Below are 13,853 nucleotides of genomic sequence, written 5' to 3'. Positions count from 1 at the left end.
GAGAGAGAGAAGCAGCCTATTGCATCACACCGCACATTTAAAAGCAGGACCAGCTCCTCCCACACACTGCCTCTGTGTCACAGCCAGTCCCAATTTCAAGGGGATTGAATATTTTAAAACAGCTGCAGGGCTCGTCAGAATGTGGTCTTTGGAAGAAACTCCGCTGCAAACGACACACAGACAGTAGAAGATAGCAAGACACCAAGAGAAAAGCAAGAAGCTTCAAAATAAAGGACACAAGACTTTTTTTTTTTTTGTAAAAAATGGTTTAACAATTCCATTTTTTTTTGTATAAAACACTGTTGAAACCCCAGCCAATCAACACACACAATTGCTGCCACACAAATTAACCGACAAATTTACATTCCCCTTCCCGCACCCATTTTCTGTTTTTGTTGTCAAACTTAAAATCTAAAAAGTAACATACAAATTATTTTTTTTTTAACTTTTATTACAACGCAAACCTAAAAACTCCTTTTCTTTTTTTTGTCTTTTTTTTTTTAAAACCGCTTTTAAAAAAAAAAAAAAACAAAAAAAAAAAACAGGTATCCCTACTCTACTTCTTCTGTCCCAGCTCCAGCACGCTGACAGGAAGGACCACACAGGACAGGAAGCAGATCCTCTATGCAGTCTTCTGCTGCCCCTTCTTCCCAATTAGAGACTTGTGGATGTGCGGGATCACACCTGCAACATAACACATTATTATTATTATTATTATTATTAGACAACGCTTTTATCCAAAGTTCAACTACTGCAGAGTCACCTCCAACAGGAGCTCGTTTGTTTTACGTCTCATCCGAAGGACGGAGCACAAGGAGGTTCAGTGACTTGCTCAGGGTCACACACAGGGAGTCAGTGGCCGAGTTGGGATTTGAACCCGGCACCTCCTGGTAGCAAGCCCCTTGCTTTAACCGCTAGACCACCATCAAAACGAATTCGACGCTTACCCCCTCCAGCAATGGTAGCCTTGATGAGCGAGTCCAACTCCTCGTCCCCGCGGATGGCGAGCTGCAAGTGACGAGGAGTGATGCGCTTCACCTTCAGATCTTTGGAGGCGTTCCCTGCCAACTCCAACACCTGCGAACCAATCAATAATCACCGATCAATAATCACTGATCAATCCCCACGACGAGGCGGCACCGGCAAGCATTGAAGAGAGAACACAAACACACGGGACAGGAGCAGAGTCAGGAATGAAGTCTTTAAAATCTTAAAAAGGAGTTGACAGCCAATCCTAAACATGGACTAAGAAACCAGGACCTGAGGACACAGCTGGAAATGAACCCCTAAAGTACCAAATAAAACTTAAAAAAACAAAAAATAAAAAGAGAACACAAGCTGTGGAGACATTTAAAAAAAAGGTGGATGATACCAGTTAAATACTCCAAAAAATTTCGAAGTAGCCTGTCCTAAGTATTATATATATATATATATATAATATATATATAATATATATATATATATATATTATATATATAGACACACACACACATACACACACACACACGCTATCACGTCCTGTCGTTCATATAGATAATGTTTACATGCAGTGGCTGTAATTGACAGAAAGAGCAACAGCACTCTGAGGGTTAACACACTGTTACACAGGTTATTAACCCTACACAGCCCTATGAGCACAAGTCTAGGATGAACTGCATTGGGCAGCCCAAGATCAATGTAATCCATTGAACACCCCCAGAACACCACTGAGGCACCACTAATAAAAAAAGTACAGTGTGCGCCAACAACACTTAAACTCACGCTGACATCACAACACAAGGGACAACTGCTGAACACCCACACTTGGCACCTAACTTTTATAACTGAGCTCTCTTTTTAAAAAGTTGTTAAATGAATCTCCTATGATAAGGGTTTAAAAAGTAATCCTGTGAATTGATTTTATTTTTAATTTCCAGTTAAGACACCGTGGGTCAACTGTAACGAAGGTGTAGATTTAGCACAGAGCTGTGTTCTGAGGTCCTTAGTCACAGGTGTTCCAGGGCATCACAGGGTTACAATGCAAGCTTCATATTTAAACACAGTGTAGTTTACAGTAAGTACACCCCCATAACGGACCCCGGTCTGGCCCGCCCGGTCCCCTCCAGCAGCAGCGTGTGTAACAGAGCCCCAAGCTCACCTCCGCAGTCAGGTACTCCAGAATGGCAGCGCTGTACACGGCAGCGGTCGCTCCCACGCGCCCGTGGCTTGTAGTGCGAGTCTTCAAGTGCCTGTGGATTCGACCCACTGGGAACTGAAAGGGAAGAGACACCACGACACTGTCACCAGACATGCAGAACCGGGCAGTGCCAGTTATAACAGGGGTAAGCAACCCTGGTCCTGCAGTGCCACAATCCTGCAGGTTCTGTAGGTATCTCTTAAATCATCAATTGCTAAATACCTGGAACACACGGTAATTCTGACCAATTAAGCCAATGATTGAATCAATTAGGGCTTTGGGTAAAACAAAAACAGAAGTGTCTGTGGCGCTCCAGGACCAGGGTTGCCTACCCCTGAGCTAGAACATTGACGTGCAGGAAGTATTGGAAATGCAGGGGAAAGAAAAAAAGAAAAGTTTTGGATACATAAATGTTTTTCATTGAACAGTCAGTTTCAAAAATGTATTTCCATTGTTTTATATGTGTGGGGAATGGCATCCGGCTCCTATGAGGCCATCATGCATTTGTTTGCTAGTCTCCCACATGAACCCATATAAAGAGGAGAGTTTTTATTTTTTATTTTTTAAATCCATCCCCATATGAAGTTGCCATGCATGAAAAGACCCCACCAATACAGTTTAAACAGATTTAGTTTAGATGCAATTTCACTGAGCTCAGTGTTCAGACCCGAGGCCTCCCCACTATTCAACACTACTCTGCTGGTCCGCATGACCCTCCACACAAGTTTCATCTGGATCACGCTCTGTATCTATTTATCATGCATTACAATAACACTAAACATTATTTAAGTTGAGCAAAAAAAAAAAAAGAACAAAGCCTTCTGTTGCTTATTAAACTTGGAGCTGGATTCTCAGGCACTCCTAGATCACAAGGTTCAATTCATACAGACAGCTCTGGCCAGAAGTCTTGCATCACCCTCTAGAATGAACTAATTGTGCTTCATAAAGTCGAATGAAAGCTGCTGAATAATGTTACGTTAAAATGTTGAATTACACACCGCTTTGGAGTCTCCCCTCATATACACTTAAACTGACAAATTAAAAAAAAAAAAGTGACACTTCAAAATCTAACATGAAACACTAATGTACTACTATTATGGCACCCAGTAGACTTTTTGCGATATTATTGTGTAGTTTGATTACATGATGTTAATATCAAACAGCTAAAACCCCACACACCGGCTGAACCTGTCTATCCTGGACTCAGAAACAGGATCTTTATTTCATAGTTGTAAGCTTGTGTAGCCGACTCCCCCTTTGGTAGTTGCACTTCATTAATAAAACAGTGAATCGCTGTTAGGCACCACGTTGCATGCGTTTCAAATCAATCCAACCCGCCTCACCAGCACCCCATGGAATAGTACTGAGCATCCAAAGGCAAAAGTAAAATCAGGGTTATATAAAATGAGTGCAAATCACCGAAAATACATAAACATCCCACTGCACTGAGAAGTGCTTCTATCTCTCAGGTCACTTGACGGGGCAACAGGTTTGTGTGTGCACTGCAATAGGATTTTTATCCAATTAAAACAGAATAGGGACATATAACACCCCCCCCCAAAAAAAGTATGATATAGTTGTATCACTTCTTGGCTTCATTACCTGCAAGCCAGCTCTCTGGGAGCGAGAGACTGCTTTCGCCTTGGCTTTGCCACTGTCCTTTCCAGCTTTGCCTCCTGCCTGGGGAGGATAAAAACAGAAGCATGTCACAAAGACCGATTACACCTGGAGCACAAACTAGGAGGACTTCTCCTGGGCAGCCTGCCTGCATGTGCTGCCTATAGTGAAGGTTTCAACATCCCCTTTACAAGTTTTAACTGCCCCCAGATATTTTAGTTGCAGTTTTTTTATATATGAATGAGAGAGAGAGACAGAGAGAGAGAGAGAGAGAGAGAGAATGAGAAAGAGATAGAATGAGAATGAGAGAGAAAGAGAAAGAAAGAGTGAGAAACAGAGATTTTAAAGGCGTTATAACGGCATACAAAAGTGAAGGCACTTTAATAATTACATCACTATATAATGCAGTTACACATTTACTGGCAAGCGTAAATAGACTGAAATTAACAGTTCACTTTCCTTGCATGCAGTTTTCTTAACCCACCAAGTATTATATAAATGCTTTTAAAAATAACAATAACACAAACTGTATATTTGATACGTTATGACACGTTTTGCGATTAACAAAATTAAACCTATCATAACAATATAGTTAAAAGGAGAAAATTAAAATAACAGGTCGATGATGGCAGTTAAATGCTCTCAAAAAAAGTTACAGAAGTAGTCTGTCCTCAAAGTAGGCCAATGGCACTGAATGGGCCAAACCAACTAAAAAACAAACACATGACTTAATTGCGGTCTCAATCGTGAATTTGGTTGCATTCATATTTCGGAGCGATCTAGCCCAGATGTCAACATGCCCCCTTTCAAAGTGTGAAATCCGATGCTGTGGAAATAACAGCGCTCCCCAAGCAGGCTTGCCCGGCCCCTCTATAACCGTATACTTTACTACCGTACAGTATATCCTGCATCGTCTGCACTCCTAAAACGGAACACAACTTGAACCCCCTGTGGGCAGAGAGTATCAAGTCTTAATTCAAGAAAAAAAAAAAAAAAAAAGTATAATCATTACTGTAACTCAACACAAATTCCCCCCCGGAGACAATTTTTAGTCACCAACAAAACACGCGAACAGCGTTTTTTTTTAATATATTTGCACAGTCATAATTATTCATGCATTAAATGCAACATCGCGCTGGAAAGCGTATTGCATATTTTAAATATTTTGCATATTGGTAAACCGTCATTAAAAAAATCTATTACCCGAAATATGCAGATTCATATACTACTGTACTACTACTATAGCCCCGTCCATCTATGACAGTAAGAGCACGCTAACTCTACGGTACTACAGAGAAAAAGGTACGCCGTTTTAAATAGGTTAGAAGTACCTCGAAACAAAAAGCAAGGCAGAAATTGTTCTAGATAAAAAGCCTTAAGCAACGATACTGCCAGATGTCGAGAATATATTTAAAAATTGTTTTACAGTAACTTCCATTTCTGTTTAGCGCCGAATGAGACGACAGTTGTTTTACACTTACTTCCAGAAGCGATAGCTTTTTTTTTTTAAATGGATGTTTAATATTTAAATCACATTCCAACTAACCATTAATCTTTAAAGACCAAGCCGTTTGATAAAACGCACACAAATCATAAGATTTATTTTCCCGCCAACCCGAGTCACCGTATGTTGAGACGCTAAAAAAAAAAAAAAAAAAACACGCTAAATAAGAATTATCCAAGCAACATTTAAAAAAAACTAAAAAAGTAGCCAACTTTGCAAGCATTACCGTTTAAATTAGCGCACAACATACAGCAAGCGATAACAGAAGCAATATAAGGAAACGAATATCTATCTCGCTACCACAAATATGTTCACGTATAACTCAAAATGAAAAAAAAATACATGAACAAAAAATAGCTTATTATGTGAATGTCGTATTAAATCAAACGTAAACGCATATCTTTGAAGTTTAAATGTGCCAGAGGCAAATGCCTTATCTCCGGCGGTATCACATTTGTCCCCCGTAGAAAAACAAAATAAGATTATGGTCAGCGTAGCTCTCATAACAAAACAGTAAAATAAAATTTAAAAAAACACACACACTACAGCTTCCGTATACACTCCCAACAAATAAAATTAAAAACACACACACTATTCTTAATACCCACAGAGAATAATTAATTTGTCTAATTACCATTTTTTCCGCTGCTTATAGTTTTTTTTAATTGAAATTCCTGTCAGAAGTCGAGAGGACGGAGACGATTTTTTCCGCTCGAGACGGAGAGAAACAATAAACCCAACCGCGAGGCTAGTGCGCGGGGACCCCTCGCGAGCGATGCGGCCAGCCAATCGGAGCCCGTTTCACTGGTTTAAATTATTCCCGCAGCCAATGCCGCCTCTGCTTCTACATTGGCGCCCTTCCCCCACCACGAGATCAGCCTTCAACGGTTTTTTTTTTTTTTTTTTTTGCTCACGGGCCCTTCTTCGGAGAGGGCGGGGCGGGGGGGGAGATTGACAGCGATATCAACCTATCGTGTTGCAGATCGAGGATTCGTGACGCCTCATTCCGCCAATAAAACAAAGCCACTAAATAAAACCGTCAAACTGAAAAAAAAATATATTAACAGGAGAGCGAAGCAAATACATCGGCTGCTTTAAAATTAACACGGATGGTTAAATATGGCGAAACTATGACGAAAGGCGGCGGAGTCAAGATAATATTCTGGTATTGCTGTGGCTATGAAACTGCCTCCCCTCTGCTCGCCATCTTGGCTCCTCTTATTACGAAGATTAACAAACAGAGCAGATTGTGTCTGAGCCAAAATGGCGCCAGTTTCCTAAAAAATCGTCTACTCCTGAACCTTGGCAACAGGGCAGGCAGATAATAAAAACGACCAAGAGTTAAGTCTTGATTGAGAAGCGAATAAAAACAATAACGGGGGCCATTCGGCGTAAGGTCGATGATTATTGACAGTAAACCCTGACCAATGAGAGGTGGGCTTTGGGTTGTGAGGGGCGGTGCTGTTTATATTAAAAAAAACAAAAAACGTTGACCAATGAGAGCAAAGAGAGGGGCTGGTGACGTCAGTGGTTACGCCTCAGAGCAAAACGGTGGCGGTTGAAAAGGGATTTGACGGGCGGCGAGGGGAGCCAGTGGTAACACGACTTTGTGTGACACGTCAATGATTGGCAAGGAAGGAAAGCCAATTATAAGCGTCAGGTGAGCCGCGTCGGGCGGGGCTTGTGCGCGTGTCGTGGGGAGAGAAGCGCAGGAGGGGAAGAAGCTGGCCTGCTGGTTGAAGATGGCGGATGGTGACAGTGGGAGCGAGCGCGGCGGGAGTAGCGGCGGCGGAGGGGGAGCTGGAAGCGGGACCGGGTTCCAGCACTTCCAGCGGGAGCAGGAGACACAGGAGCTGGCTTCCAAGCGGCTCGACATCCAAAACAAGCGCTTCTACCTGGACGTGAAGCAGAACGCGAAGGGCAGGTTCATCAAAATCGCCGAGGTCGGCGCCGGGGGCTCCAAGAGCCGCCTGACCCTCTCCATGTCCGTGGCGGCGGAGTTCCGCGACTACCTCGGCGATTTTATCGAGCACTACGCCCAGCTCGGACCCAGCAGCCCGGAGCAGATCGCTCAGAGCTCCGGGGGGGAGGACGGCGGGCCTCGGCGGGCCTTGAAAAGCGAGTTCTTGGTCCGGGAGAACCGCAAATACTACCTGGACCTCAAGGAGAACCAACGCGGGAGGTTCCTCCGGATCCGGCAGACTGTCAACCGCGGCCCGGGGTTTGGACTGGGCGGGGGAGGAGGAGGGCCGGGCGGAGGTGTACAATCCGGGCAGACCATCGCCCTCCCCGCGCAAGGGCTGATCGAGTTTCGGGACGCTCTGGCTAAACTCATCGACGATTACGGAGGGGACGACGAGGAGCTGGCCGGCGGGGGAGGAGGGGGGGCCGGCGGTTACAGCGAGCTGCCGGAGGGCACTTCCATCATGGTGGATTCCAAGCGCTTCTTCTTCGACGTGGGCTCCAACAAGTACGGGGTGTTCCTGCGAGTCAGCGAGGTGAAACCCAGCTACAGAAATTCAATCACCATCCCCTTCAAAGCGTGGGGCAAGTTCGGGGGAGCCTTCAGCCGCTATGCCGAGGAGATGAAGGATATTCAAGAGAGGCAGCGGGATAAAACGTACGAGAGGCGAGGCGGGGAGGAATCGGAGGGAGACGACGTTGAGGACGATTGACTCTGCCTTGGCTCAGCTGCTAAACCCCGGCTATATACGAGAAACAACCCCCACCCCTTCCCCTCCCAATAGACTTTATTAAAACTCCCTTCAAGATTATAACTCCGAGCTGACGAACGGCATCAACGAGAGAGAAATTTTAATTTAAGACGCAAAAAAACAAGGGGGGGGGGGCAGTTTAAAAATAAAAATAGTAAATAGGTGCATGACGAATCAAACATTTAAAAAAGAAAAAAAAAAATCTTATCGAGGAGTGAATGCAGTTGACAACTGATATAAACAACAAAAAATATTTTGTGGTTGCAAAGAATTATATAATAATAATACTAAAAAGTCTATTAAATGGGCTGCGTTTTTTTGTAGGTGGTAAAGATTATTATTATTATTATTATTGGATGTTCCGATTCTGAAAAAAAAGTAGATATATATATTTTGTTTTGAATATAATCGCATTTTATTTTGTCACAATAACCATTTTTTTTCCTCTGGCAAACCAGCATTTGTTTTTTGTAACCTGTGTGAAGTTTAACGATGCGGTGGGTTTTTAAATCCTTTTTAAAAAAAAAAAGAAAAAAAGTTTATTAATTGATTTAAAATAAACGAGAAGACAAAAAAAAATACCCACGCACCCCACCCGAGTACTATATACAGCCTGGGGTTTTTAAACTCGGATATACATGTTGTGATTTTAAATGCATCTTGCGGATAAACAAAACCAGCATCACGTGTGTGTTTTTTAAAATCGTTTTTACACACGTTTGTCTTTCCGTGTCGGAAGCCCCACAGGGTTTTGTTACACGATCCCCAGCTTTCCTTTGAAGGAAATGTTAATAATAAAGAGGGGAACCCACGTGTGCACTCGGACCGCTAACAATACCCGACTGTAGAGACAGCGTGGTCCGGGGGAGGGATGCACGCTGGGGGCGATTCAAATGAACCGTGTCTGAAACGTTTTAATATCTACAGCTGCACCGTGTGCGATGATGTTACAATAATTGGGACATTACGATTTATCATTGAAATGAATAGATATATAAGTAACAAATAGTCTTAAACTGCAAAACGTTTAACTGAATTACTAAAGGGAGTTAAAAATTGACTTTTCGCAGCTGTGAAGTGCCCCAGGCTCAACCTTTTTTTTTTTTTTTTTTTTTACTCCAAACGTTTTGAGGACAAAATCATTGGATTTAAAACCCAGAATGGAGAGTTTTGTTACAAAAAAAAAACAACGGAGATGACGTCATCAGTAGCTGCCGCCGGACAGACATGCGCACATGGATGCATGCCTGGACGGTTCTGCGACTTCTCTCCTGAAGAACATTCAAGAAAAACAAAAAAAACACACACACGTACAGGATCGACTGCAGCTCCTCAAATGCTTACGTGAATACAAAAAAATATATATATTTTTTTTCACCAAAATGAAAAGCAGGAAGTATGCAACAAAAACAGTTTCGGATTCTGGGAAAAAAAGAAATTTGAAAAAATGACACTACAAAAAAAACCCCTATATTTAAATGAAAATCGTGACATCTTGTATATTTGTTAGCTATTCCTGGATGGGAATCAGACTCCCGTTCCACAGCAGTGTGATCCACTCCTGGTTTCACTGGGAGTTTAATAATCAGACACACCTGAGCTTGTTACCTAGACACACTGGGGCTGATCAAGCTGCTAGTAAAACCTGGACTGAGTGCCCCTGCTGTGGAACAGGAGTCTGATTCTCACCAGTGCTATTACACTCTCAACCCCTCCCCTCCTCCTCCCTGTTTTTCATCAAAATATACATGATTTAAATAAATGTTCTGGACTTGAAGTTTGAACGGAGTCGCAAACTGTTCGTTATTACAAGTTAAGTTAATCTTTAAGTGTTTTAATAATAATAATAATAATAATAACAATAATGGTGCATTGCATATAACTGTTAGAGTCGTTAATTTATTGAATTTTCTGAGCTCTGTATGATTAGCTTTAATGAACCCACATCCATCAGTGTTTTTTGTTTGTTTTTTTGTGTAAAAAAACAGTCTCCCAGAAACAATATTTTCAACACCTGCATTTTCAGTTGTGTAGGTGTGTGTGTTTTCTTTTTCTTTGATGTTTCCAAATGCAAAATTTAAGGGTTTGTGTCGGTTAGACCGGGCATTTTTTTTGAGCTAAATACCAACAAAGGCATTCGTCTTTTATCACTGTCGTTATTTTAATTCTCTGTTCCTCGGCAAAGAATTTGCTACGTCCTATGAGAACAATATTATTATTATTATTATTATTATTATTATGAAGATGATGATGCATCCTAATTCTTGTACTGTATTTCGTAATAAGGCAGCTGTTTCTTCAGTCGTGTGTTTCCTGCTGTAGAAGTATTATATTATAGCATTCTTATTGTTGTTTTTATTAATCAATGTATTAAGTTCCTTTAAAAAAAACCTCTAAACAAAATCTAGAAACCGAGGCTTAAAAAGTGAGGTTTTACCGGCATGTTGGCTCCGGCGTGGGCGGCGCTCTGCGTTCTTCACATACACGCTTTGAGCCGAAATGGCAGACATTGGGGCGGCAGTTTCAAAGCCACCCCTGCGCTCAGAGCCCGGGGTTACAAACCCCGACGCAGTAATAAAACCGAGGCCGGCTGTGCTGCTGTATCGCTGTGGTGTTTTTAATGTGTCTCGATGGGCTGTTTTCCATCGCCTGTCCCTGTCAGTAATATATGAGTTAGGTCTCTCTCGTCAGGGGAGAGTCTTCACCCTCTCTTCCACTCCTCTCTCTTCTGGTTGTGAAGCGGTTCTCGAATCAGGCTTATGCCTTCCCCTTTTCAAATTTAAATAAATAAGCGAAAACAAAGAAATCGTCCCGGATTTAGACCAGCAAGCTTTTCAAAATATTAGTTTTAAGCTGCAGGGTTGGAAATAAGACTCCCATTGCACAGCAGTGTGATCCAGTCCTGGTTTTACTGCGAGTTTAATAATAAGACACACCTGAGCTTGTTAGCTAGACACACTGGGGCTGATCAAGCTGCTAGTAAAACCTGGACTGGGTGACACTGCTGTGCAATAGGAGTCTGATTCCCATCCCTGAAGCAGCGTGGCCCAGACATACTTTCAAAGCAAGTCTTTCATTAACTAATTTTAATTTTTTTTTTTTTTTTTAAGTCAAAATGAAAAAAGTTTGTATGAGTTTCAAAATGCAAAGAGCATTTGTGTCTGCTGGTGAGCCAACTGAGCTCTGAGTTACTTAACTAGACCCTTCATTGAGCTGATAATTTGCTTAATTATCTTTCTTTTTTCAGCTCTGGAAAGCTGTTGTAGATTTCAAGCTGGCTGTAACGTTTTTATAAGTAACTTAAAAATCCATCGCTTCGTTCCAGTTCTGTAAAATTAACCCAGACTTTCAAAAAATAGGAGTTAATTAACGGCTGAAGTAAAGGCTTTGGAAATGCGGGCTGTGTATTATTAATTATTATTCATGAGTCATTTAGCAGACGCTTTTATCCAAAGCGACTTAGAGAGACTAGGGGTGTGAACTCTGCTTCATCAACAACTGCTGCTGCTGCTGCTGCAGAGTCACTTCCAATAGGACCTCGTTTGTTTTACGTCTCATCCGAAGGACGGAGCACAAGGAGGTTCAGTGGCTTGCTCAGGGTCACACACACACAGAGGGAGTCAGTGGCTGAGCCGGGATTTGAACCTCCTGCTATCATCAAACCCGTTTTTCTTTAGCCAGGGTAGCAAAATCTGGGCCTGTTTCAGTACTGCAGCCAAATTGCCAGCGTCATACATTTGCAACAGTGGCTCTGTGGGTTTGAAAAACAAAACAAAAAAAACGACAAGTTTGTGTTTGAAACCGAAGCGATGACTATCAGGGGCAAGCGAAGCTCTGGGTTGAGAACCACGTGGTGTAAACGACAGCGTTGCTTTTACGATGGTCAGCCCCCAGGGGGAACTAAAGATTTTGAGTAGCTAACAGGAGCGGGGGAGGGATGTCCAAATGAGTCTTTCTTTTTGACCCGTGTACCCACCCCCCCCCCTCCCCCCATCCCGCTAAACGAGTCTTCTTTCCATGATGAAGTTGTGTATTGATAATAAAAGCACATTAGTGCAATTTAAAGGACAGGAATTGGGCTTCAGCAATTCATTTCGTGTGTTTGTGGGGGGGGGGGGGCACTGTGTGCGTGTGTGTCTGTGTGTGTGGGGGGGGGCACTGTGTGTGTGGGTGGGTGTGGGTGTGTGTGTGGGGGGCCACTGTGCGTGTGTGTGGGTGGGTATGGGTGTGTGTGTGGGGGCACTGTGTGTGCGTGCGCGTGTGTGTGGCGGGGCACTGTGTGTGTGGGGGGGGGGCACTGTGTGTGCATGCGCGTGTGTGTGGCGGGGCACTGTGTGCGTGTGTGTGTGTATGTGTGTGTATGTGTTTTTAAGGTCGTTCACCTGCTATTGCTGTTGTGAGTAAGAGCCTTCCTTTAAAGACACAGACGTTAGAATCTCTTTCTACACATCAGAGAGGTTTAACTGATTGGAAACAGGTAGCGAGGACTGGCCTACAGCGATGGCCAGCATCCCCCTATAGAAATCACCAATGCTGCTTCATGAAGTAGCGTGAAAGCTGCTGAATAATGCGACGCTAACATCGTGAATTGCACACCGCTCTGGAGTTTTCCAGATACTTAACAGAAAGAAAAAAGACATTGGAAAATGTGACATTTTAGAAATCAAACATGAAGTACTACGATCATGGCTGCCGGTAGACTTTTGTGACATCATTTTGTAGTTTCTTTGATTACATGATAGTAAATAAAATATCTTAATTATGTTTATATATATAGAGCATCCAAATCAACTATTATAACACATATATGCGAAAAAAAAGGTATATAATTGATGGACATTGAGGAAGTATTTTTGGTTTGTTTTTAATCCCTCAATCATTCATCCTTGCCCATGACACGCTTGAGTGACTATGACTATTATGATGATGATGACTATTATTATGATGATGATGATGATGATGATGATGATTTGTAGCAGTAGTGGTATTATATCCTATGGTATTTCAAGGGCAGTTTCTTGGGTGTAATACCAATGGTAAACAGCAGAGGGCACCATTTTCACAGGAATGTGCAATATGGTGGAGTTCTTTACCATCCTGACCCTTATAAAAGTTTCCCTTAGTAAAAGCACAGCAAAATGCAACAGGTATGTCAGTACCACTCCCCTCCCCGCTCCATATTCTCAGAATCTCATATTCTCGAAAAAAGCTCTGCTAAATAACGCCATTACCAAGTTTCATGCCAGTCGGATACGTGGTTCTTCAGATCTAAGGAGAAATGTGTGACATCCAGGTGTGCAGACACACAGACAGACAGACAGACAGACAGGCAGGCACCCCTTGCAACCTCAGAAACATTCTGCCAAGCAACGTTCATGTCGTGCAATGCGTGACGTGTGTTCGACTCCACTACCCCATTAGCACTGTGATGTCATAGTCTGAAGGATGGAACGGCACAGCGCCGCAGTGTGGGGTAGTGGTTAGGGCTCTGGACTCTTGACCGGAGGGTCGTGGGTTCAATCCCAGGTGGGGGACACTGCTGCTGTACCCTTGAGCAAGGAACTTTACCTAGATTGCTCCAGTAAAAACCCAACTGTATAAATGGGTAATTGTATGTGAAAATAATGTGATATCTTGTAAAAATTGTAAGTCACCCTGGATAAGGGCGTCTGCTAAGATATTATTAATAATAATCACCACGGTCAGGAATTGCACTGAAAATCCGCCAAAAAAAAAAAAACACGACATCGACTCCGAAACACTGGAACCGGATCCAGGGAAAATCCGGGATGACCGGGAGGCGACAAACCACGGAAGAGCGGAGCGGTGAATGTCAGGACCG

The 13,853-nt window shown here is 42.8% G+C and overlaps 2 protein-coding genes and 1 long non-coding RNA gene across 3 annotated transcripts; 1 reads left to right on the top strand and 2 right to left on the bottom strand.

Moving 5' to 3' along the window:
- Positions 1–517: 517 nt before the first annotated feature.
- On the bottom strand, positions 518–6,135 carry LOC117969810 (histone H2A.V). The gene is made up of 5 exons (XM_059019519.1): positions 5,932–6,135; positions 3,779–3,856; positions 2,138–2,251; positions 948–1,077; positions 518–684 (listed from the first exon to the last, which is right to left on the bottom strand). Exons 1-5 carry the CDS (start codon positions 5,932–5,934, stop codon positions 623–625), a joined length of 387 nt encoding a protein of 128 aa, XP_058875502.1. The 5' UTR covers positions 5,935–6,135; the 3' UTR covers positions 518–622.
- On the bottom strand, positions 5,291–5,918 carry LOC131728520 (uncharacterized). The gene is made up of 2 exons (XR_009322705.1): positions 5,524–5,918; positions 5,291–5,431 (listed from the first exon to the last, which is right to left on the bottom strand). It is a non-coding gene; the product is annotated as an uncharacterized LOC131728520 (long non-coding RNA).
- Positions 6,136–6,875: 740 nt separating the features above from the next.
- LOC131728519 (transcriptional activator protein Pur-beta) lies at positions 6,876–12,081 on the top strand. Its single transcript, XM_059019518.1, has one exon. The coding sequence runs from the start codon at positions 7,040–7,042 to the stop codon at positions 7,970–7,972; it is 933 nt and encodes a 310-aa protein (XP_058875501.1). The 5' UTR covers positions 6,876–7,039; the 3' UTR covers positions 7,973–12,081.
- Positions 12,082–13,853: the final 1,772 nt, after the last annotated feature.

Source organism: Acipenser ruthenus, unplaced genomic scaffold, assembly GCF_902713425.1.
Source record: "Acipenser ruthenus unplaced genomic scaffold, fAciRut3.2 maternal haplotype, whole genome shotgun sequence".
NCBI classification, from domain to species: Eukaryota; Metazoa; Chordata; class Actinopteri; order Acipenseriformes; family Acipenseridae; genus Acipenser; species Acipenser ruthenus.
The sequence above is the reverse complement of the archived record's forward strand: the minus strand, read 5'-3'. Positions and strand labels throughout refer to the sequence as shown.

Bases quoted from the DNA above. Each gene is read 5' to 3' on its own strand.
- LOC117969810 (XM_059019519.1), bottom strand. The intron at 1,078-2,137 runs GTGAGCTTGGGG...ATTGGTTCGCAG, and splicing joins TGGAGTACCTGACTGCGGAG to GTGTTGGAGTTGGCAGGGAA. The intron at 685-947 runs GTAAGCGTCGAA...GTTATGTTGCAG, and splicing joins GGCTACCATTGCTGGAGGGG to GTGTGATCCCGCACATCCAC.
- LOC131728519 (XM_059019518.1), top strand. From the start codon at position 7,040: ATGGCGGATGGTGACAGTGGGAGCGAGCGCGGCGGGAGTAGCGGCGGC.